At 40.4% G+C, this 24,694-nt stretch overlaps 1 protein-coding gene across 1 annotated transcript in view; it reads right to left on the bottom strand.

The window, feature by feature from the left end:
• Positions 1-22,358: 22,358 nt before the first annotated feature.
• The window catches only part of Itgb1 (integrin subunit beta 1), a 48,115-nt gene continuing 45,779 nt past the window's right edge, over positions 22,359-24,694 (bottom strand). The window contains exon 16 of the mRNA XM_032888182.1: positions 22,359-23,517. Within this exon, the coding sequence (XP_032744073.1) occupies positions 23,452-23,517 (66 nt within the window). The 3' untranslated portion in view covers positions 22,359-23,451. The remainder of the gene's footprint in view (positions 23,518-24,694) is intronic.

Genomic DNA, 24,694 nt, shown 5'->3' with positions numbered 1-24,694 from the left:
TTTGGCTATAATATTCTTAAGCACTGGCCACTGTAAATTCATGTGTGCAATGGCCCTGTTATACCAGATTTAAAATAAAACCACTTGGTACAGGGGTCCACTACCTCTGACTATCATAATCTGTCTTCCATCTCTTCCACAATGACCCTAGTGGAGGAGGAGGGAGTAAGGTTTAGAGGTCTCATTTAGAGGTGGACATTCTGCAGTCTCATATATTCTCTATAATGCCCAGTCATGGGGACCTCTGTATTCACAGCCAAATACTGCAAAATGAAGTCTTCAGATAAACATTGAAAATGCATTAATCTGGGGGCTAAGGATACGAACTCAAGGGACAGTTTATTTGTGTCCACTTAAGAGAATAATAGTGCTAGGTTCTCCCCTATAAGTCAGGCAGCCATGAGCTCTTGACACAGTTACTAATACTGGAAATTAGTTTTGTCTTGTTGAACAGTCAGAAACAACAACAGTTGTTGTCTTGTTTTAAATCCAGTCAGAAAGTGGTTGTTATTCCTATTAAATCTGTGTCACTATTGTACCAGTAGGCAAAATTTGCCAGGCCAGTTGTCATTGTGGATCACAGGATCCATACCTGGGTAAGGCTGTTAATTACTTTTCTCTGTAGGAGTGTGTGGATGACCCACTCCTCACCCCATTTGATATATCCCGTTCCATCACTCTCCTTTTCCTGCTTCAAGTCACCTGAATTCTATCACCTTCCCTTGAGATCTATCCTTCAAAGCACCACCCTAAAACTTCCCTGACTTCTGAGTATTGCATTTTCAAAACTCATCTAAAGATGTAAATCTAGAATCTATGTATAAATAATAACATGCAGTATTTGTCTTTCTGGGGCATGTGACTAAACAGTTCTTAAAAGAAGAAAATGGATGTGAATATTTGCAACCATTTCCTTTTAAACAATCACTATTCTTTGCCATCAGAGAAAGGAAACAACTGCTTCTGACCCCAGTCAGAATGGTTACAGTTCAGGGAGAAAACAAAGAAGACAGCAAATGTTGGCCCAGACATGCACAAAGTCATTAGTCTAAAAAACACTTAGTCGTTGTTAGGAGTGCAAACTGGTACAGCACTGTGGAAATACTAGAAGAAACTGACTAGACTTTCCAAATGATCCACCTTGGCCACTCTTAGTTGTGCTCACAAATAACTGCACCCTACTACAAAGATCCTTACACATGCACATTTACTGCTGCCATATTCCCAGTACCTAGGAAATGAAAACAGCCTAGATGTCCCACTGGGACAAAAAGAAAGTACATCCAGAAGGCATTTAGTCATTCAGTCTAAGTAGCTGAAGAAAGCTGAAAAAGGCTCAGCCTTAAAAATATACTTTGAATGACATTGTTCTTGTGTTTCCAGGGCAGTCTAAACCTAAACCATTACCTCAGAAAAGTGTTGACGTTCCAAATAAACCGGTTGTTTCATATTTTGACTTCAGTAAGCAAGACTTTGAAGGTAAGGGTATAGTTGTAATACAGGTCTGTGAAATGAACTCTGTGGTCCAGTTGGGCTGTTTCTACTGTACTTAACCTGTGGCCCTTCCAATGAGCAACCAATGTAACAAGCACAGGAGATATTCCATGATCTCAACGAAAATGTATAGGTGTGGTGAGGGTTTTGTGGTTTGCTAGAGTAAAGCACCCTGTGTGTGGACACAGTCCCTTACCATTAACCAAAGCAACCTGGTAGATTTCCTTCATCTTTCACAGCCTTAACTTTCTGCAAGATGATCTGAAACAGAAGGTATCATACTTTATTGAGTACCTCATGAATTGAGAAACATTTTGGTTTTTCTTCATGCACTGCATTTCCCATTGTGGGAATACCCCCTTCTGTTTCAAAAATAATATATATATATATATATATATATCACTGAAAATTTACCATTTAGCTACTCATCTAGTTTTATTTATCGTCCTAATTTTTGGTGTTATTTACTGACATTTTTAGCACTTCTGTTTGATTTTTTTAATGTCTTCAAATTTTATATTTGATTTATTGTTGATTTTAAATTTGTATGAGTGTATTATGGGCATGTATATGGGTGCATGCCTGGTGCCTGTGGAGATCAAAAATTGAAACTTGAGTTACAGATCATTGTGAGCCACCATGTGGGTACTGGGTCTTCTTGATGAGCATCCAGTGTTCTTAAACACTGAGCTATTGCTCCAACCTCCTTTTTGATTTTTGAGACAAGGACTGGCACCATGCTCCATATATAAGCAGACAGCCAATACCTACCTCTCTGCCTTAGCCTCCAAGTGTCGGGATCAGGAGTGTGCACCAACATCAGAATGAACACTCTTGACCAGCACATCAACCAGCAGGCAAGGGACTTGAAACAGAATCCGTGTGTTCCAGTTATGCTGCTTCATATAAATTACTAAATACTTAGAAGGGAGCTGTGCTTTAGTAGAGATTGAGATCCAAGTCTTTAAATATTTCAATTATTTAATTGCTATTACCACCCACTAATGTTCTCATGTTTTTCAGGTCAGTTTAAGACTCACCTTAACTCTGATGGTTTCAAACTTCCAAGTACTCTCCGCTCTTCTGCCTCTGCTGCAAGGAAGCGTCTCCTTAAAGGTAAAGAGATAACCACAATGCAGACGAGAGAAATAAACTCAGCTCTGGTTCTGTTGTTGCCGTTGACCGGTACCTTCAGCATGTGTGCCCTTCCAGGAAAGATTTCATGTTGTGAATCCAGCATGTGTCCTCATGTTTCTCCTTTAAGGAGACCCCTGTTTGAAGGGCTTTGTAGTTCTGTGCTGTAAAAGGATCTTGTGTGTAGATTCTCCTTACTTTTTTTTTCTTTTTTTCGGAGCTGGGGACCGAACCCAGGGCCTTGCACTTGCTAGGCAAGCGCTCTACCACTGAGCTAAATCCTTAACCCCGATTCTCCTTACTTTTAACTCAGGTATATTGATTAGTTTTCTTCATTTATCCTAGCCTTAATCTTCTGTATGGCATCTCAAAAAGGAACTATATTATGACTCATTTGAAAGTCCTCTTTGTGAGCCACCTTTATATTTCTGTTGCAACTATGATCATTGGGTCAATAGATATAACTGCATATCTTTATCATGCCAGTTTATGTCTAGAAAGTAGAGTGTATTGGTGGAACTTTGGGGGGGATTAAAGTAACACTGCCATAAACATTTTAGAATGCTTGGAATTAATAGTGGTGGCAATAAATGCTTGAAAATTATTTCCCTTTTTCTTAAGTGGCACTAGACTTTTCTTGGGGGGGGGGGGTGGCGGCTTTTGTTTCTATACAAGGTTATCCCAAAGTCTCTTACTCTCTGCACATTGTCCAATTGTTGGTCTCTGTGTTGATTACCACTACCGAAAGAAGAAGGTTGTGATGAGTGCTATGCACTGATCTATATTTATTTTAGTTCACAGTTCCACAGCACAGTCCATCACTGAGGGAAGTCAGTACAGGAACTTAAACAAGGCAGGAATGTGGGGACACGGCTGACACATGGGCTGCGGAAGTGGGATGCTTACTAGCTTGCTCCTCATGACTTGTTCAGCCTGCTTTCACCCAGGACCACCCTAGCTAAGGAATGACACCACCTACTGAGCTAGGCCCTCCCACATCAGTCACCAATGAAGAATATGCACCATTGGCTTGCCAACAACAGATTTGTGGAGACATTTTCTTAATGGAGTTTCCCTCTTCCAAAATAACAATAGCGGGGTTGGGGATTTAGCTCAGTGGTAGAGGGCTTGCCTAGCAAGTGCAAGGCCCTGGGTTCGGTCCCCAGCTCCGAAAAAAAGAAAAAGAAAAAAGAAAAATAACAATAGCTATGTCAAGTTAACAAAAATCAAAAGCTAGCTAGCACAGTCAGGCTTAGGCTCTATCTCATGGCGTGGCCCTTAAATCCAATCATAACACTTGTGCCATCCTTTCACATATGTATGTTATAGGCAGGGCCATGGGATTCATGGCTGGGTGATAGGAATGATTTCTTTCCTCCCCAAGTCATATGCATAGTACCTTCCTGCAACATTATTAGTACTCAGTAGGAGTAAAGCTTCTAGATAGGTCCAAGCATAATTTCTACATGTGAGAGACTATAAGAACATGGTGTCTAAGGCAATAAGGCCTTATTGTCTGGTTGGGGAGTGGAACCAGTAGCCCTAGTAATAGCCTGTGACTTGGGTGTTTGAGGACAATGATTTGACAAGATATAAGCCATTTCTGGTACTGGATGGTTTTACTTGATAACATAAGATACCTAGATGGGCTTTGTCACATGATAATGTGTCAGGGACCTTCCCCAGTCATTGCTTGTTGATGGGGCTCCTCTAGAGGATATAATGAGTCTGTGAGGGGGCGAGAAGAGTGAGTCAGGCAAGGTGGTCAGGGGAATCTCTCAGCTCCGACTGACTAGCAACCACATTGCTTCTTTATTTACACAGGCTTTACAGAAAAAAAGGCAAACTTATCTGAAAAGTACAGATTATGTGTTTGATATTTCATTACAAGTTCAGTCAGAATTTAAAAATACAAATAGAACAGATTTTATTTTTATCAGACCTAAACTTCAATTTAAAGAATTTAAAGAATGTTTCCTTCAAAGCAAATACATTAGACTGCTTTTAGACCAAACTAGTTTTAAAGCACTCCAGACAAAGAATATCTGAACTGTTCTTTTTATAAATAATAAATACTAATATCTAACTACTTTTACTGTATCTTATAAAGTAGTAAAAGTTTATTTATTCAATCTATCATATTTACTGAGTTCTATTCCTCCAGGGGTATACCCTGTGTGACCCCCTATCTTTAAACTACATTTTCAGAGAACTCTAAGTGTATTGTAAGACAAGGCTGTGAATCTGTAACCTATTCTCCTGGCCAATCAGAGCTTATCAATAGTCTCTATTTACCCTCCACCAATTATACTATTTGAGTTTGCTTAGGGGTGGATACCCCAAGAAGATTCCTGTAGTAATGGCCTCCTAAAGAAATTTCTAGCTGTGTACTTACCTGTGCTAAACAACCTCCGGGGCATAAGGAAGACCTCCAAATAGGGCCAGATAAAGTTATTTTTAGGATTTTCCTAAAAAGACTCAAATTTAATCTTCTCAGAAAAGGGCATAAAATAAATCGTAATGGAGAAAGTCAATAAGAATGCAACATGCAGAGACCAAAAACCTAAAAGTAAGAGAGAGACTACAGTGAGGGCAGCATTCAACTCATCTTTGCTAAAATTTATGTCTAACAGCTGTACTGGCTTCATGACTTCCACCATTCCTAGTGGACACGGCTGTGTCAATGATGCTATTCGAAGAACTTATATATATGTATACATTTTAGGAAGCTTCTATAGTACTGTGTTGCCAATATGGCTTAGGAGAAGACATTTAGTGTTGGTTTCCTCTGCCCGTATTTTCTCCATTACCCTATTCTCTCACCCTTCCCCATTTAATCCTCCTACTCTAGTTTGCCTTTTATCTCTCCAAAACACTGTATGTTATTTCCCCCTTCCTGAAATATCTACCCCTTCCACTAATCCTCTGCTATCTACTTAGCCTCTGTAGTTTTAGGTTTTTTATTTTGATTTTTTTCTCCATTAAATTATTTATTCACTGTGCATCCTGATCAAAGCTCCATTCCTCCAAGTCCCCCCTCACACAGCCCCTCCTCCATGCCCCCTCCCTTTCTCCTCTGAGAAGGGAGATGCCCTACCCTGGATACCAACTGACCCTGGCACCTCGAGTTATTGCAGGACTAAGCACATCCCCTTCCACCGAGGGGCAGCCCAGTTAGGGGAACAGAATCCACCGGCAGGCAACAGAGTCAGGGTAAACCCCAGCTCCAGTTGTTGAGGGCCTAACATGAAGACTAAACTGTACATCAGCTACATATGTGCAGGTGACCTAGGTCCAGCTGGTGTCTGCTCTTTGATTGGTGGTTCAGTCTCTGGGAGCCCTCAAGGATCCAGGTTAGGAGACTGTTGGTCTTCATGTAGAGTTCCTATTCCTTCTGGTTTGTTCAATTCTTCCCCCAACTCTTCCACAAGATTTCCCCAGCTCCATCTAATGTTTGGCTGTGGGTCCCTGCATCTCTTTCAGTCATCCGCTGGGTGAAACCTCTCAGAGAACAGTTGTGCTAGCCTACTGTCTGCAAGCATATCAGAGTATTGTTCTTGCCCATGGGATGGGGCTCAAGTTGGGCCAGTCATTGGTTGGCCATTCCCTCAGTCTCTGTTTCATCCCTGCCCCTACACTTCTCGTAGACAGGACAAATTTTGCATCAAAGGCTTTGTGGGTAGGTTGGGCTCTTTATCCCTCCACTGTGAGTCCTGCCTGGCTACAGGAGGTGGCCAGTTCAGGCTTCATATCCACCACTGCTAGGAATCTCAGTAGGAGTCATCTTCATAGACTTCCTGGAACCTCTCACATCCCAGGTTTCTGGCACATCCTAGAAATGTCTCCCCTATCCCCACAGCTGCCAGTTTCCATTCATTCTCTCAACCCACTCTCCCAGGCTCTCTCTACACTTGATCAGCAACACCCCCACCCCCACCACCACCCCCAACCCGCTCTCATCCCCATCTCCTCTCCCAACCAGTGTCCTCCCTTCATCTACTCTCCCATGACTATTTTATTTTCCCTTCTGAGATTCAAGCATCCTCCCTTGAGCCTCCTTGTTATTTAACTTCATTGGGTCTGTGAATTGTAGCCTGGGTATCCTGTACTTTATGGGTAATTTCCACTTGTAAATTACTCATGATGATATTTCCTAGTTTAGTCCATTTGCCTGCAAATTTCCTGATGTTCTTTTTTTTTTTTTTTTTTTGCTGTAATAAACATGAGATTTATTGATAGGAACCAGTGCACTGGGGTCGAGACTCATATCCCACTCAGGGGCACAGGAGTTCAACCGATGTTATTTTTAATAACTGAGTAAATGACTGAATTTTCTTTATTCATTCTTCAAGCAAGGGACATCTGGACTGTTTTCAGTTTCTGGCTATTAGGAATAAAAACTGCTATGAACACAGTTGAGCAAGTGTCTTTGTGGGATGGTAGGGATTCTTTTGGTTATATGCCCAGGAGTGGTATAGCTGGATATTCAGGTAGCACTATTCCTAATTCTCTGGAAACAAAACAAAACAAAAATGCCAGATTGATTTCCAGAGTGGTTGTACAAGTTTGCACTCCCACCAACAATGTAGGTCTATGTCCTCACTAGCACGTGCTGCTGATTGATCGTAGCCATTCTGATGGTCTAAGATGGACTATCAGAGTCGTTTTGATTTGCATTTCTCTGATGACTAATGATGTTGAACCTTTCTTTAAGTGGTTCTCAGCCATCAGAGATTCCACTGTTGAGAATTCTTTGTTTAGATCTGATCCCATTTTTTAAATTAGGTTATTTGGTTTGTTGCTGTCCAACTTCTTGAGTTCTTTACATACTTTGGATATCAGCCTTCTGCCATTGATGTTTTGTCCTATTGATGGTGTCAGTTAACTTACAGGAGCTTTTCCGTTTCATGAGGTCTTTTTTTTTTTTTAAAGAAATAGCCACTTTTAAAGGTTTGTTTGTTTATTTATTATGAGTACACTGTTGCTGTCTTCAGTCATAGCAGAAGAGGGTATACCAGATCCCCTTACAGATGGTTGTGAGCCACCATGTGGTTGCTGGGAATTGAACTCAGGACTTCTAGAAGAGTAGTCAGTACTCTTAACCACTGAGCTATCTCTCCAGCCCGAGGTCCCATTTATTAATTGTTGATCTTAGTACCTGAGCTATTGGTGTCCTGTTCAGGAAGTTGTATCCTGAACCAATGCATTCAAGGTTATTTCCCACTTTCTCTTCTATTAGACTTAGTGTTTCTGGTTTTAATATTCAAGTCTGGCTTTATGTTTAAGTTATGTACAAGATCCACTTGGACTGGAGTTTTGTTCAGGGTGATAAATATGGATCTATTTGCATTCTTCTACATGCAGACATTCAGTTAGACCAGCACCATTTGTTTTCAGTTTCCCATTGTATGGTTTTGGCTTCTTTGTCAAAAATCAGGTAGCCTTGGTGTGTGGGTTTATTTCTGGGTCATTGATTCAATTCAATTCAATTCAATTCAATTGACCAACTTGCACCATTACCATGCAGTTTTTATTACTAGTACAGCTTGAAATTAGGGATGGTGATACCTCCAGAAGTTTTTATCATTCAAGATTGTTTTAACTATCCTGGATTTTTTGTTTTTTATATGAAGTTGATATTTGCTTTTTCAAGGTCTGTAATGAATTGTGTTGTAATTTTGATGGGAAAATGCACTGACTCTGTAGATTGCTTGTGGTAAGATAGCTATTTTTACTATGTTAATCCTACTGATCCATGAGCATGGGAGATCTTTCCATCTTCTGATATCTTCTTCAGTTTCTTTCTTCAGAGACTTGAGGTTCTTGTCATTCAGGTTTTCTTGCTTGTTTGGTTAGAGTTACAACAAGATATTTTATATTATTTGTGGCTATTGTTAAGAATCCTGTTTCCCTAATTTCCTTCTGGGCCCATTTGCTTGTATAAAAGAGGGCTACTGATTTTTTTTTCAGTTAAAGCTATATTCAGTCACTTTGCTGAAGGTGCTTATCAGCTGTAGGGGTTTTCTGGTAGAATTTGTGGGATCATTTATACATACTGTCATCTCATCTGTAAATAGCAATGTTTTGACTTCTTGATTTTCCTTAGTTGTCTTATTGCTCTAGCTAGAACTTCAGTTACTGTATTGAAGAGATAGGGAGAGAGTGGGCAACCTTATCTTGTCCCCAATTTTAATGGAATTGCTTTAAGTTTCTCTCCATTTAATTCGATGTTGACTATTAGCTTGCTATATATTGTCTTTATTGTGCTTAGATATACACCTGTATCCCTGATCTCTCCAAGACTTTTAACACAAAGAGGTGTTGGGTTTTGTCAAAGGCTTTTCAGCATCTCATCATCATGTGTTATTTTTTTTATTTCAGTTTGTTTATATGCTGGATTATGTTGATGGATTTTCATACATTGAACCACCCCTACATCCCTGGTATGGTGGATGATCTTTTTGATGTGTTCTTGAATATGGTTTGTGAGTATTTAAGGACTTTGGCATCAAAGTTCATAAGAGAAATTGGTCTGAAATTCTCTTTCTTTGTTGAGTCTTTTTGTGGTTTAGGTATCAGGGTTACAGTGACTTCATAGAATGGAGTTCGGCACTGTTTCTTCTATTTCTATATTTTGGATAGGATTATTGGTATTAGTTCTTCTTTGAAAGTGTGATAGAATTCTACATCAAATTTAATGATTTTTATTTCTTCAGGGTTGTAGGACTATTTAAGTTGTTTACCTGGGGGCTGGAGAGATGGCTCAGCGGTTAAGAGCACCCGACTGCTCTTCCAGAGGTCATGAGTTCAATTCCCAGCAACCACATGGTGGCTCACAACCATCTGTAAAGAGATCCGATGCCCTCTTCTGGTGTATCTGAAGACAGCTACAGTGTACTTATATATAATAAATAAATAAATCTTTAAAAAAAAAAAAAAAAAGTTGTTTACCTGATCTTGATTTAACTTTGGTAAATGGCATCTATCAAGAAAATCATCCATTTCTTTTAGATTTTTCAATTTTGTGGAATATGGCTTTTGAAGACCTAAGGATTCTTTGGATTTCCTCAATGTTTGTTATGTTCCTCTTTTCATTTCTGATTTTGTTAACTTGGATATTGCCTCTCTGCTTCTTCGTTAGTTTGGCTAAGAGTTTGACAATCATGCTGGGTTTTTTCAAAGAACCAACTCCTGGTTTTGTTGATTCTTTGAGTTGTTCTCTTTATTTCTAATTGATTGATTTTAGCCCTGGGTTTGATTATTTCCTGATTATTCCTCTTAGATGCAGAGCTTTTTGGTTGTAGAGTTTTCAGGTTTGCTGTTAAGTTGCTAGTATGAGATCTCTCCAATTTCTTTATGAAGGCACTTAGTGATATGAACTTTCCTCTTAGCACTGCTTTCATTGTGTTCCATAAGTTTGGGTCTGTTGTACCTTCATTTTCATTGAATTCTAGAAGTCTGTAATTTCTTTCTTTGATCCAGTGGTCATTGAGTAGAGAGTTGTTCAGTTTCCATGAGTATGTGGGTGTTCTGTTGTTTTTGTTGTTATTAAGTCTAGCATTGGTTCATGGTGATCTGATAGTATGCATAGGATGATTTTAATCTTCTTATATCTTTTGAGAAGAAGGTCTAATCTTTTGTGTTTGGGTGAAATGATCTATAAATATTTGTTAGGCCCATTTGATTCATAACATCTGTTAGTTTCATTATTTCAGTTTAGTTTTCATCTTGATGACCTGTCCATTGGTGAGAGTGGGGTGTTGAAGTCTCCCATTATTGTGTGGGTTTGATTGTGATTTAGGCTTTAGTATTGTTTCTTTTATGAATGTGGGTGGCCCTCCTTGGGAGGCATAGATATTCAGAATTGAGACGTCATCTTGGTGGAGTTTTCCTTTGATGAGTATAAGGTGTCCTTCCCATGTTTTTTGATTACTTTGGTTGAAAGTCTACTTTATTAGACATTAGAATGGCCACTGCAGCTTGATTCGTGGGTCTATTTGCTTGGAAACCCTTTTTCCAGCCCTTTACTTTGAGGTAATGTCTACCATTGTTCTTGAGGTGTGTTTCCTGTATGCAGCAATATGAATCATTCTATTAACACATCCACTTTGTTAGCCCATGTCATTTTATTGGGAAATTTAGTCCATTGATGTTAGAGATGTTAATGACCAATGATTGTTAATTCCTGTTATTTCTATGGTGGTGGTAGTGTGTGTGTTTGTGTGTGTGTGTGTGTGTGTGTGTGTGTGTGTGTGTGTGTGTTTCTCTTCTTTTGCATGAAATTATTTCTTGGGTGTAAGCCTCATTGAGTTAGAGTTTTCCTTCTAGTGTCCTCTGTAGGGCTGGATTAGGGGAAAAGATATTGTTTGACTTTGGTTTTGTCATGGAATATCTTGTTTTCTCCCTCTATACTAATTGAAAGTTTTGATGGGTATAGTAGTCTAGGTTGTGGTCTTTTAGGGTCTGCAAGACATCTGTCCAGGCCCTTCTAGCCTTTGGAATCTCTATTGAGAAATCAGGTGTAATTCTAATAGGTCATTCTTTATGTGTCACTTGGCCTTTTCCCTTGCAGCTTTTAATATTCTTCTTTGTTCTGTACATTTAGTATTTTGATTATTATGTGGCAAGAGGATTTTATTTTCTTGTCCAATCTATCTGTTGTTCTGTAAGCTCCTTGTACCTTTATAGGCATCTCTTTCTTTAATAGGAAAATTTACTGCTATGATTTTGTTGAAGATATTTTTGGTCCTTTGAGCTGGAAATCTTCTCCTTCAATTTCTTTTATTCTTATGCTGGTCTTTTCATAGTATCCCAAATTTCCTGTTTGTTTTGTGTTATGAATTTTTTAGATTTAGCATTGTCAATTTCTTCTATTCCTGGGATTCTCTCTTCCATCTCTTATATTCTATTAGTGATGCTTGCATCTGTAGTTCCTGTTCTCTTTTCTATTCTTTATAGCTTCTATTTCCATTTTCAATTATTGGATAATTGTATTCATTGCCTTCACCTGTGTGATTATTTTCCTGTATTTCTTTAATGGATATATTAATTTTCTCTTTAAAGGCCTCTATATCTTTGTAAGATTGTATTCAAAGTCTCTCTATGCTTGGCTGTGTTAGGATATCCAGGGCTTGCTGCAGCAGGATAGATGGGCCATAATGCCCTGGCTATTGCTGATTGTGTTCTTATGCTGTCTTTTAGACATTTGTTTGTCCCTGTTGTTGGCAGGGTGATCCTAATGTCAGCAGGACTCTTTGGGGAGGCAGATGGAGCCTGACATTGGATCTTGGGGAACAGGGTGTTTCTCACCTATCTGGCTGTGCCCCAGGTTGACACATCGGGCAGGGAATTGGCTGGGGAGGGGTCAAAGCTGGACACTCCTGGACATCCTCGGGAAGGATGGGAGAATTATGGGCTAGATGATGGAGGCCAGGGGATAGCCTGAAACTCACCTCTGTTGGTTGGGCACCAGGTGGGCCCAACTGGCAGGGGATTCCTGAGGGAGTGGTCTAAGCTGGCTGTTTCTGCCCCCTGCCAATCAGAAGGCCTCCACAGAGGAAACAGGATGCTTCTGGGGTCCCACAAGTTTCCTTGGGATGTCAGGGTAAGCCCAGAGCCATACAATGATGCCCCACATGGACCTGACTGGTATAGGATTGATGGGGGAGGGTTTCAAGCAGGTTGTTACCCCTCGCTCCCACATTCCCCCTCAGAAAAGCAGCATGCTTCTGGAGTCCCACAAAGCTCCTCAGGATGGCAGGGTGAGTCCAGAGCTAGACAATGGATATCAGGGAACTGTGCCCAATTCACCTCTGTTGGTCTTTTATTTTGATCTTTTGAGGCAAAGTCCTAGAATATAGTCCTGACTGGTCTTTGAACTAATTTTAAAAACCAGACTGGCCTCAAACTCATACAGATCTGTTTGTCTCTGTCTCCCAAGTATTGGTATTAAAGGCGCGTCCCACTACTCCAGATGTTTGGTATACTGATAAGGCTCTAAAACACAGTCGCTACAAAATTCAAAGTAAAAATAGTACAAAGTGCTCCTATAGACATTCCTCCTAAGAATATACTACAAATAGCCAACAAACACATGAATACATGCTTTTGTAACTGTTTCTGTTGTGCATGTAAAAGCAATGTTGGAGACAAACAGGTATATTTGGCTTACAATTCTAGGTTACAGTCCATATTTGCAGAAAAATCATAGTGGCAGCTGGTCATACTATATCCTTTAAAAAGAGCAGAAAAATGAATATACCCCTGCTGCCTGATTGCACTCATCTACCTCTTGTCCATCAGAACCCTCTGCCCATGGATTAATGACACCCAAAACGAGTTTAGGTACAATCAGTGCAATCCCCCTACATACATGACACAGGTCAACCTAATCTAAGTAAGCCTCAACTGATATTCTCTTCTCAAGTGATTCTAGATAGTGGCAAGTCGTAGTTTGAAACTATCCAACATACATGTTAAATATCACTAATGACTAGGGAAATAACAACCCCCAAATATTGTTCGATAGCACATCATGCTCATCATATGGCTACTATCTAAAATAGGAGGGGTAGAAGGAAGAGCAAAAGGGAAAAGAAAACAACAATTTGGGCCTTTGAGCGCAAGCCTGTGATTCCAGCCACTTGGAAGAATGAAGCAGAAAAATAAGTTCAATGGCAGCTTGGGATACAGAATGAGTTCAAGAACCACGTTAGTGAGAACCCATTAAAAATAAAAAGAGGCCTGAAGAAGGATGTAGCTCAGTTGTAGGGTACTTGCCTGGTGTATACAAGACCCTGTATTTCATCTCCAATACCGCAAAAAAAGAAATAAAAAAAATTATCAAGGATATCAAGAAACTGGAACCCCTGTGGCTACTTGAAGGAAGGTAAATGGTACATAATATTTGAAAAACACTGTGGGAGTTCCTCAAAGTGTTTAAAATAGAATTATTTGATAAACCCACCAACTTTACTTCTTAAAGTATATTCAAAATAATTGAAATCAAGAGCACAAGTTGATATTTGTATAACCATTTCAATTGTAGAATTAGTCAGAATCCCAACTGTCCACTGACAGGTAAATGATTAAACTAAATGTAGTCCTGTACATAGAATGGAATATTAGCCTCAAAAATAAAAGAAATCCAGACACATGTCAACACATGATATCCATGATAATTCAGACCCATAAGATAAAAATGTAATCAACCATTTATATGAGGTAACCAAAGTATCAAATTCATAAATGCAAAAAAGCAGGATGGTGGTTAGCAGGGATCTTTATCTTGGAGAATTGTTTAATAGACATGGAATTTTCTTGTTTCTAGAGGAAAGGACATTGTGGAAATGGATGGTGAATAAGAGAAATACTGCATGGTGGGCATGCCTAATGTGCCTAACTTAGGAACAGTTAAAAGGACACATTTCATGCTATACTTAATTTACAATGTTAAGTATTAATAATTTACATCATTAAAAATATAGAACAAAGTTTTTATCCCATTATTATATTTAATGGGAATCGAGTATCTTAAACAGCCATTTTAATTTTTTATGAAATAACCTGCTTTTTTTCTTCTTGTCCATTTTCTGCTAATTGCTTCTGTATTGATGAAAATGTGATAGGGTCTTTTAACCTTTTCCATTTCTATCAGTTCAAAGTTAGAGAGAAATTGAAGCAATTCTAGAGAGATTTCTCACACACGCTAGATCCTCTGGTGGTTATCCCTCTCCTCTTGCTTTGTGTCTCCATGTCCATAAATGTGTCAGTCTTGATACTATTCTGCCTCTGATCTATAGAAGAGTCACTCAAAATCTGTTGCTTAAAAATGTCTCATCTGACTTGATCACAGCACAGCTCTCACACGTAGAAAACATACCAATGGTGCATCCCAGTGTCTCATTCACAGTCCATGCACAAACTGCATATATTACAGTAAGGACAACTTGAAAACACAGAAATGATCAGAAGATATTTCTCAAAGAAGGGCATACAGACGGCCATGTGGAAAATGCCATCCATAGATAAAAAAGGTTCGCACAGACATTATCAATGAGTTGTATGTCTCACACAAGAAACGACTCCAGTTAATGTTAGTGTCTGAGTCTTTCACCTATGTTCTCAAGGATTCAGGTTTTTTTTGTTGTTGTTGTTTTGTTTTGTTGGTTTCCTCTATTGATCCCTTTTACCAACACATCTTTTATTTCTTCTTTGACAATTTCACATACTTATACAATCTATCTTGACGTTATCTTCCCCAAACTCCTACAGTGCCCCTTCAGGCTCTTTCTGTTTTCCATTGGAGCTGGCAGGACCTGACTGATGGAATGTCCATTGGTCTTGTTGGCTATGTGAACACATCAGAGTGCTGAAGCAGCACTTTGGACTGTATTTTTCCTCTCTGTAACAAAGTTGCTACAAACACTTCAGCATCAGTTCTTATTTCCATCAGCCTCAAATGGGTCTTTTTTGTAGACTTGGAGGAGCAATTTCCTTCCTGATTCAACATCTTGTCATCCTTTATTATTTGCTTGGCATCTCAGGCACATTATGTGATACACACACACACACACACACACACACACACCTATGAAGCCTGAGCATGATTTCTCCAGCAGTGCTGCTGTGTGCTGCTGTGTGTGGTCTGAGGTAGTCAGAAATACAAATTCAGGTGGGAAGAAGAAGCACAGGCGGGCATTTAATCCGAGCACTTAAGAGGCAGAAGCAGGAAGATCTCTGGGAGTTCCAGGCCAGTTTGGTCTATAAATGGAGTTCCAGGAAAGGACTACATAGAGAGGCCATGCCTCAAAAAACCAACTAAACAAATAAAAATGTAAGTCTGTGGGCCTCACCCCATCAGCCAGCCAAAGCTCTAGGGTTCACATCCAGCTATCTGCCCCGGCTTTGGGCTGCTTTCATGCTGATGTAGGATGAAGATCCACTGTCTAGAGCTCATGCCACTCTCACGTATCATTCCTACAGACAATAGCCTTCAGATTCATATCGTGCTCCAGCTCTACTGCTTGTTTGACTTGTGTACCGTTTTCCCTGACACCAAATATAATGATATATTTAATGTTATTGAATATTATGAAATTAAATAACTGAATACCTTTTCTTTAGCATTAAATAATATTCCGTGAAAGCCTGTTACACATCTGCACTTGAGAGAAAAAATACTAGTGGTAAGCAGCATGAAGATATTCATGGATGCAATGAGGCAAACTTCGATAGGAACCAATGTGTGGGAAGCCATCTGAGTGGATGGTACTTATATAGAACAGTTGTGTGGAAGGCCGCTGAAGAACAGAGTACGACCAGATAATGAAAGTCTTTCAAAGACAGCAGGTGGGTTCTATTGTCTCATGGCTATTTTTATTCTAATTTTAGAAAAGTTATAATTACTTTTAATTCATGAGTGAAGACTTGGGAATGAATATGGCTCAGTAGTAGAGACCTTGCCTGTCTTGACAGGGCCCTGAAATATTGGGGGAAAAAAACTTTAAGCCACAAGTAAATATTCACCCATCCAAATCATTAGTGCTTAGACATTGCACAGTCAACTGCTAAGGGTTTGAAAGATATGACTTTTGTCAATTTAATGCTTTTGAACATTTAAATGTTACTTTAACCACATTATTTCCTAGGGAGTATAAGTACTGGGTGTGATTATACTAAATCTAATCTGGATTATCACTGACATAGGTATTAGACTTGCTGACTATTTTGAGCCTTGAAAGCACTATTTTTTTCCCCAGCAAGAAATAGAGTACTGATGGCTCAGCAGTTGGGAATACCTGCTATTCTTGGAATAGGTCAGAGTTTGATTCCCAGTTGATTCCCATGTTGAGCAGCTTGCAATCATTTGTAACTCTATCTCTAGTGAACCCTACATACATGTGTGCATGTTCCACTGGTAGAGTGCTTGCCAAGTACCTTTACTCAGCAGTCTAATTGTGCTTTTCTCAGTACCTAAGAAGGTCCCCAAGTTCTGCAAGGGTCTAGCACCCCTATTTTCCACGACAGGGCCTGGCACAAAGGAGATGGGTGAAGAGACCTGTTTTGGAAAGTTCTAATGCTTTCTGCTGAGAGTAAAAAAAAAAAACCAAACACAAAATTGTCAGACCATAAAGACAAATACTGACTCTTTAAGGGATCTGACAAAATAACAATATTAAAATGAATTGGCCAAGAGTTCTTTTAATTAAGGACATAGTATTATTAGATTAAAAATGTATGCAGCCCCTGACCTGTACTCCTAGAATTTGGGAGATTGAGGAAAAAGGAGAATGAGGTCACCTACTGAATTACTTAATGAGACCTAGTCCCAAAGTAAAAAAAAAAAAAACAACATCATCAACAACAATAACAAAACAGAAGTAGGAGGAAGGGGAGGGAGAGGAGGAAAAGGAGGAGGAGCAAAGTGAAAAGGAATAAGGGGGAAAGTATGCTACTTACAACACAGTTTCCATGAAGGGTGTGCTGTGACATCAGAGCGAATATGTACGTAGAGGCAGTGCCTCTCAAGCCCATCCACAAAATAAAATCATCATAGGTGCTTCTAAAAACCTAGGTTCACTGTCCCCATTCCCAGAGCAGCTAAACCAGATTGTTTGTATGTGCTGTTAATATGTACCTACTTGGAAGCCACCTGTGTCATAAGAGCACTGTAAAAACTCAACCAAGCACACAAGCAAACAGTTGCTCCCCTTTGCTTTAATCCAGGTTCTAGAACCACTGGCAGATGGTGCTTAAATGATCCTCTTCTCCAGCCACCTTCTTTCAGAATGGTTCAGAAAGAATCCCCTTCCATAACACTCCTGTAGAACTTTGTGGAGATGTACATATTGCCCTCCAATATGGAACAGACAAACTGGGCTCTCAACAGGTAGCTGCAGTGAAATTTTAGATGCTTAATTTTATGTTTGTTTAATAACCACAAGTACCTTATGGTGCTCCCAATGGAGAACACAGTTCAGTAATTAGCAATTGCTAAATAATTGGATACATAGCTGCAGAAGTAACCTCCCTACTTCTTATTTGGAGAACAATTCTCAAATGTCTACTTGTCTAGGTCAATGGGAACTGGCAGCAGATACAGCTGGAATTTTTCGTTGGGAATTATGGGATATGAACTTTGAAAAGACATAGCTGAGGTATTAACCAACAAATAATGGACATTATCACTATAGTTCAGGGTACTGAGAGCTTCATGGACAGCTTTGGAGTCTGTTTTGCCACTGGGAAAGAACGGTGACTTTAAAATCAAAGATATTTTGACAATAAAATGTAATTAGGTAATTAATATAAATTCTGCTTCAATTACCAAAGCTGTAGAAAATTGGAAGTTGTCAGAAGTGCATGTGTTAAGGTTGATAGTGACAACTGGCGGTGTATTTTCAGAACTCGTCACTCTGTGGAACAGCTTGAACCTTAAGATCACCCTGTTGTTGCTGATGTACCAGCTTGCTTTGACTAGATAAGATGCTTCCAGTACCTTCTGGCATGGTGTAAAGGCAATTAAACGACATTTGTGCTATGTGTGTTTGAAATGAGTGGTTCTTTAAGTGTCAGTTGATTTGCAAGGCTATTCCATATGATCCTATAGAATAAAAAAAAAATTACACTTTCAAGCAGGGACACCTAGAACATAAAAATGTTGTTTTAATGTTTTTAATATTAAAATCATAAATTCAGGCTCAAGAGATATTTCATTCAGTGAAGTGTTTGCCTTGTAAGCATGATGATCTCACTTTGATCTCTAGAACCCAAGGGAAGTAAAATGCCAGCCATGGTAATAAATGATTATAAGCCTAGGACTAGAGAGGTATTAAAAATACCTCTGAAGGTCCTTGGGCAGCCACTCTGGTAAGTTCTAGGCCAATAAGAAACAACTTAGTGGAGTTAGTTCTCACTTTCCACCTGAGGTTGTTCTCTGGTCTCCTTATGTAGGTATATGCATGTGCTTACAGGTGAACAGGAGACATATACAAACATACCTATAGATAACTTTTAAGAAAGAAAACACAGAAGGCTGGTGAGATAAAGGCACTTGCTGCACAAGCCTGGAGACCTAAGTTCAATCTTCAGAACCCATATAAAAGAAGAGAGAGCCAATTCCACAAGTTGTTCCTTGACCCCCAAAGTTGTACTTGTCATGGCACGTGAACACACACACACACACACACACACACACCCACACACACACACACACACACACACACCAGAAGTGCAATTTTAAAAGAAATGTATTTAAGAGACCACAATGTTTTTGTTTTATTTCTAAAACAGTATTTTTTCTCTTTTATTAAAAGTATTTATTTGTTCACTTTACATCCTAATATCAACTCCCCTCTCCTCCCAGGACTCCCTCATACAGATCTTCCCTTCGCTTCCCCCTCCTCTTCTACTTTGTTAAGGAGAGTCCCTTTCTGGGTGTTAGTCCCCTACACTACTTACCCCTGCACATAAGAGACCACAGCTGCTACTTCTCTAACAGCTCTTAACATCAGAAGTTCAGCAAATAAAGCACACTAGCTGTATCATCAAGGGTTGTTCATTGACTCATTTTTTTTTTCTATGACAGTTTCACTAATGAATGCCGAGTTTAACTCATGATAGTTAAGGAGATGATTATTTGACTGATACTGGTTCAGAGAAACATTAATAGGAGTAACCAGGGGCTGGAGAGATGACTCAGCAGTTAGGAGCACTTGCTGCTCTTCCAGAGGACCTGGGTTCAAGTCTCAGCATAACAGGTCAAAACCATCTGTAACTTTGGTGCCAGGTGATCAATTTCTCTTCTGACTTCTGAGAGTAACAGGCACCTACATGGTACACAGACATATATGCAAGCAAAACACTTAAACATACAAAATGAAATAGAATAGCTTAGAAAAAATTCAATAATCAGAAACCTTGTGAATGTCTGTATCTCACAGTGTCTTGTTGTCTGGTTTATCTCAACTCTGGGTGGCCATCACCATTATCTAACATGATTAAGATAAAGACTTTTTGCCCCCCTGGCAATGGGCAGAGGCATCTTGTTGGTGATGATTCACCCTAGCTTGATGCCTGGTTTGGTGGCCAAAGCTGTCTCATGCCTATGATTCATAAAGATCAAATCAAATCAAATCCAGGCAGCAGTGTAGAAGGCAGATTAGACCGCCATGACGCCTAGAGACCTGCCCTCTAGTGCATGGCACAGGTAGGTTAGAGCCACTTGCTTGTTGCCACACCACGCCATGCGGCACAGATGATGTCACCCAAGCACCTGCCCTCTAGGTGGGGCTACCACAATGTGTGAGTACAAGGTGGTTAGATGGGGAGAAACAGAAGCACCTTGAGCATTTTGAAGAGAGAAGGAACTGGAAACCTGAGGGTGGACTGGAGTAGCCTGCTATGAACAGCTAGTCCCACTACCTGGAACCATAATGAGACCCGAGCCTGAGCTGCTACTGAGGGCATGTCTGAACCATTGCTATGCAGTGGCAGGGATTCGGTGTCAATGTCCATAGCTCATATTATCACTAGAGAATATGGTGGATGTCCAGAGGCTGTGTATAACTAGCCCCGCCCCTCACTGGATGAAGTCCTCTGGAAAGTTGGCCCCATCTCTCACAGGCAGCAGCATTCAGGAAAGGAGGCCCTGTACCTAGCTCAGGGCAGAATGGAGCTGGTCCTGGTGGTATGGGCGAGTCAGCTCTGAGGGCATGAGTGTAGGAGAGCTGACCCTGCCATTGACCTGCTGTGGGGTGGTACGGGCACCAAGGGGATGCTTACCACCACCACCTCTAGCAGTCAGGAAAGCTGCCCACAGCATCATGTGCTCCAGAGAGCTATCCCTGCTCCTCACAAGTTTTAGCGCTCAGTACAGCCCTGCACCTCGCCTGGACAGCACAGCAGAGTTGACCCTGCCATTCATCTGCTGTGGGATGACATGGGTACAGGGGTGATACCCTCCCACTCCCTGCCTTACCAGGCAGTAACCTGAAGAGCTGACTCTGAGGTCATGAGTGTGAGCAGGAGAGCTGGCCCAGCCTCTCATAGGCTGCATCCACTGGGAGAATGGGCCTCAAACCTTGACTGGGCTGCACAGTGGAGCTGGCTCTGCAGGAATGTGTTAGGGTGAACCTCAACGGTATGAGAGCAGGAGAGTTGACCCTGCCTCCTGCTGATTGGGTGGCCTAACCAGAACAGTGCTGGAGAACTCCCCCTGGTGGTGTGGATAAGGTAGAGCTGGTGAACTGATCAGCTCAACTACTACCCAGACCCATATCCAGAGTTCTGAATCAGCCCATCCCAACACCTGTATCATCATCTGTGGATGTTTGGGACACATGAAAAGGCCAGCCCTGCTGTTCCAAAGCTACAGGATCTCCAACGCACAGGGCAACAACGGGAAAATGGGAAGGGTCCAATATTGACAGTTTCACATAAGCCTGAGATCTCAAACCAGACCAATGACTCACTGCAGTGAACATTCTTAAGTGGAGATGTGCACACAGAGGGGTTCACGGTGGGGCACACTGTGCCACGCTACAGCTTCCACGATGGCAGGTTTCTATGCTTTTGTTGTTTGCTTGCATGTTTTATTTGGAGGGTGGGGTTGCAAGAGCAAAGGCAGATATGAGAGAGGATGATGAGCATGACTGGGGTGCATGGGAAACTCACAAAGAATCAAAAAAAAGTTATAAAAAAAGATACTTTTCTCATGGATTTTATAAATGAACAAAATTATAAATTCTACCATTAAATTTTAGTGAAAACTAAAAAACATTTAAGTGAAATAGAATATCAACTAACGTAAAACAACCAATAAGTTACTTTTTAAAGCTACATTTATTATTTATTATTGTGTGCTTGGTGGGGGGTGCATGTGGGTACACATGTGTATGTGTGAGACAGGGGACAAGTTTTAGAATTCAGATTCCTCCTTCCACCATGTGGGCCCTAGGAATTAAGCACCTTATCCACTAAACCACCTCAGTGGTTCATTGATGGAAACATCTAACCATCTCCTTCCTCACTTCTTCATTTGTTGTATATCCAAGGAGGAAACACATACTTCTTTTTAATTTTTTTTGAAGTATTATTGTGTTGTGCAGTTGGGGTACGGGCACATGATACAGCATATGTGTGTAGGTCAGAGGTAAGCTTTTGGAGTTGTTTCTCTATTCCATCTTTACATGGGTTCTATGGATTGACCAGATCAGCCTTCATCGAAAGAAATTTACCCACTAAAGCATCTTGCTAACCCAAGCTCTTTTAAACATTACACAACTGCTTTTTTGGAAACAGTTTTACATAAAAATAAACTAAAACCAAATGAAAGTTAAGATTTCCCTAGTTCTTCCTAAGAATGGAAATACTACCCCTCTCTTAAATATCAGCTCTCCAGAATCTAGTCGTCTATGCTGATGGTTCATAAAAAGTTCTGCTAACGTAGGGGTTGGGGATTTAGCTCAGTGGTAGAGTGCTTGCCTAGGAAGCACAAGGCCCTGGGTTCGGTCCCCAGCTCCGAAAAAAAGAACCAAAAAAAAAAAAAGTTCTGCTAACATAAGAATAAAACACCTCCTAATTGCAATCTATTCTATTATCCACTCCCCGCATGTCTAAAATGAATCATTTTGGCTTAGGTGGTTTGAGACGTAGGTTTCTCCGCTGTATCTTTACCACATAAAAATTACATGCACAAAACCAACAAAAATAGAGTCAAAACAAATCACTTAATGTATTTTAGGCCTTTTATTTTAATAAATAACTTCAGTTAACAGCACTGTCAAAATTAAAAGGCACTTAAAACAAGGTGGTGACTAGCTTGAGTCAGGGCGAGCACAGCAGGGAAGGCACGTGCAGGAGGTGCACAGTGGTCGAATTGCTGCTGAGGGGCCCTGCCCAGGCCCTACAGTCCTGCAAGCAGCAGGACGGCTTACAGTATTTGTGAAAAAGGCAAATGTACAGCCACAGAAAAGAAAAGGTAATAATAGAGTCTGACCCCCAAATTGCAAACAGACACATTAGAGATTAGAGGTGATAAAGGAGCACCAGGAATTAAAGAAAAACAAAGCAGAACAGGCCCCTGCTCCACAATGCTACTAAAGTTATGGCCTTATGTAAATAGTGCTAAGTCAGGGACTTTTTAGCAGAGAAGTTCCCAGTACTTTTATCCAAGCTTGGATTTATAAAGAGAAGGCGTTGGAGTTACAGGATTAAGTAACTCACAATGGCACACAGGTTTTAAAGCTAAGTTTTCCTTTCCACATCTCAGAATTTTTCCAATGGACTTGTAAATCAACTGTGTCAAATTTATTTTAATTGGAAACTGTCAACACACTTGTCTTCCGCACGCATCATTGAGAATTCCCAGTGGGCAGCCAGCAGGCTGAACAAAGCCCAGAGCCACCAGCAGGACTGTTCTTTGATTCTGTTTAACTAGCCCTGGCCACTCTGTAAAGCTGAGAATCAGTCATGGTTCAGATGCTGTGATGCTGCTACTTCAGCTGTGCCCGGCATTAGCACCAGCAGTGTCATTCAATCTAGTAAGAGCTTGATTCCAAGGGTCCGGGAGGAAGGGTTAAAAAGGCACACTGTGACCTCAGCTGATAAGGATTAAAGATCCTTTCTCAAGTCTTCTGTCAGTCCCTGGCATGGATTATAACATTATTTTCAAAATAATAAAAAATTAAAAATTATACATATTGTACATTTTCCAAACCTGCATGTGAATAAACCCCTGGCCACAGAGCCCCAAAGCTACCCTACTGTGACTAAGATGCTGCTGCTGTGAGCTTGGTGTTGCAAACTCCGCCTGAGTAGGATTCATTTTCCCTCATACTTCGGATTGACCACAGTTGTCACGGCACTCTTGTAAATAGGATTTTCACCCTAAAACAAACACAAATTACCAGTTACTCTCTAAAATCACAGTGTTCCAAAACAAGGTTAAAAGCTGCAGTTGTCTTAAGAAGTGTCTTCCAAAGTCCAGTGTCAAACAGTGTTTAGATTAGAAGGCAAAGATAAAAATCTGACACAGTGGTGAGAAGGACAGCCCTGACCAATAGTATCAGTATTAGAATATTGTGCTGACTCCAGTCGTCATCCCTGGGGGGCTGCCTCACAAATGGCCTCCACACAGAACCTGTACAGCTGCCATCAGCCTCTGAAAATCTGGTACCAACTTAAGGAACACTAGAAACCTAACTCAGACACTCTAATGCTTAAGTGCTTATCATAGGGTGGCTGGCTTCCATCCAGAGGAGATGGCTCCTGAAATATCAGTTCTACAGAACTGAGTTCTGGATATGTCTGCCAGTGTCACCCAAGGCACTGTGTCCATCAAGTCACAATCCAAAACTATGCTTACAATGTTAACTAATTTCCATGCTTCGATAGCCTAAGGGTAATGTTGATCACAGTTCTACTCTTGAGTGAGAACCGCTACAAACTCAGCAAGTGACTCAAAACCACAAACATTTCTCACAATTGAAAAATATACCATGGTACTTTAAGCAGAACAATAGCAATCATAATTATATAATCATACTTTGCCCTTGAAGAGAGTTGTAATGATTTGTTTATGCTCGGCCCAGGGAGTGGCAAGATTAGAAGCTTCGGTCTTGTTGGAGTAGGTACGTCATTGTGAGCGTAGGTGTTAGACCCTCACCCTAACTACCGGGAAGTCAGTCTTCCACTAGCTGCCTGTTTCAGATACAGATGTAAAACTCTCAACTCCTCCTGCACCATGCCTGCCTGGATGCTTCCATGTTCCTGTCTTGATGATAATGAACTGAACCTCTGAACCTGTAAGGTTCAGAACCTTAAGCCCCCAATTAAATGTTGCCCTTTATAAGACTTGCCTTGGTCACGGTGTCTGTTCACAGCAGTAAAACCCTCACTAAGACAAGAGTACAGTATAGTGTGTGAAGATATGAAATAAGGTGATCTGACAGTTCAAAATAGAATTACATAATATGACGAGTACTAGAAAGAGGGATGAACATGAGAAGTTTAAGAATACTTCCATAGGGAAACTGACTACAAATAAATTACTAAAAAGCAAATA

This window comes from Rattus rattus, chromosome 17 (genome assembly GCF_011064425.1).
Source record: "Rattus rattus isolate New Zealand chromosome 17, Rrattus_CSIRO_v1, whole genome shotgun sequence".
Lineage (NCBI taxonomy): Eukaryota > Metazoa > Chordata > Mammalia > Rodentia > Muridae > Rattus > Rattus rattus.
This window is presented reverse-complemented; position numbering and strand designations above follow the sequence as displayed.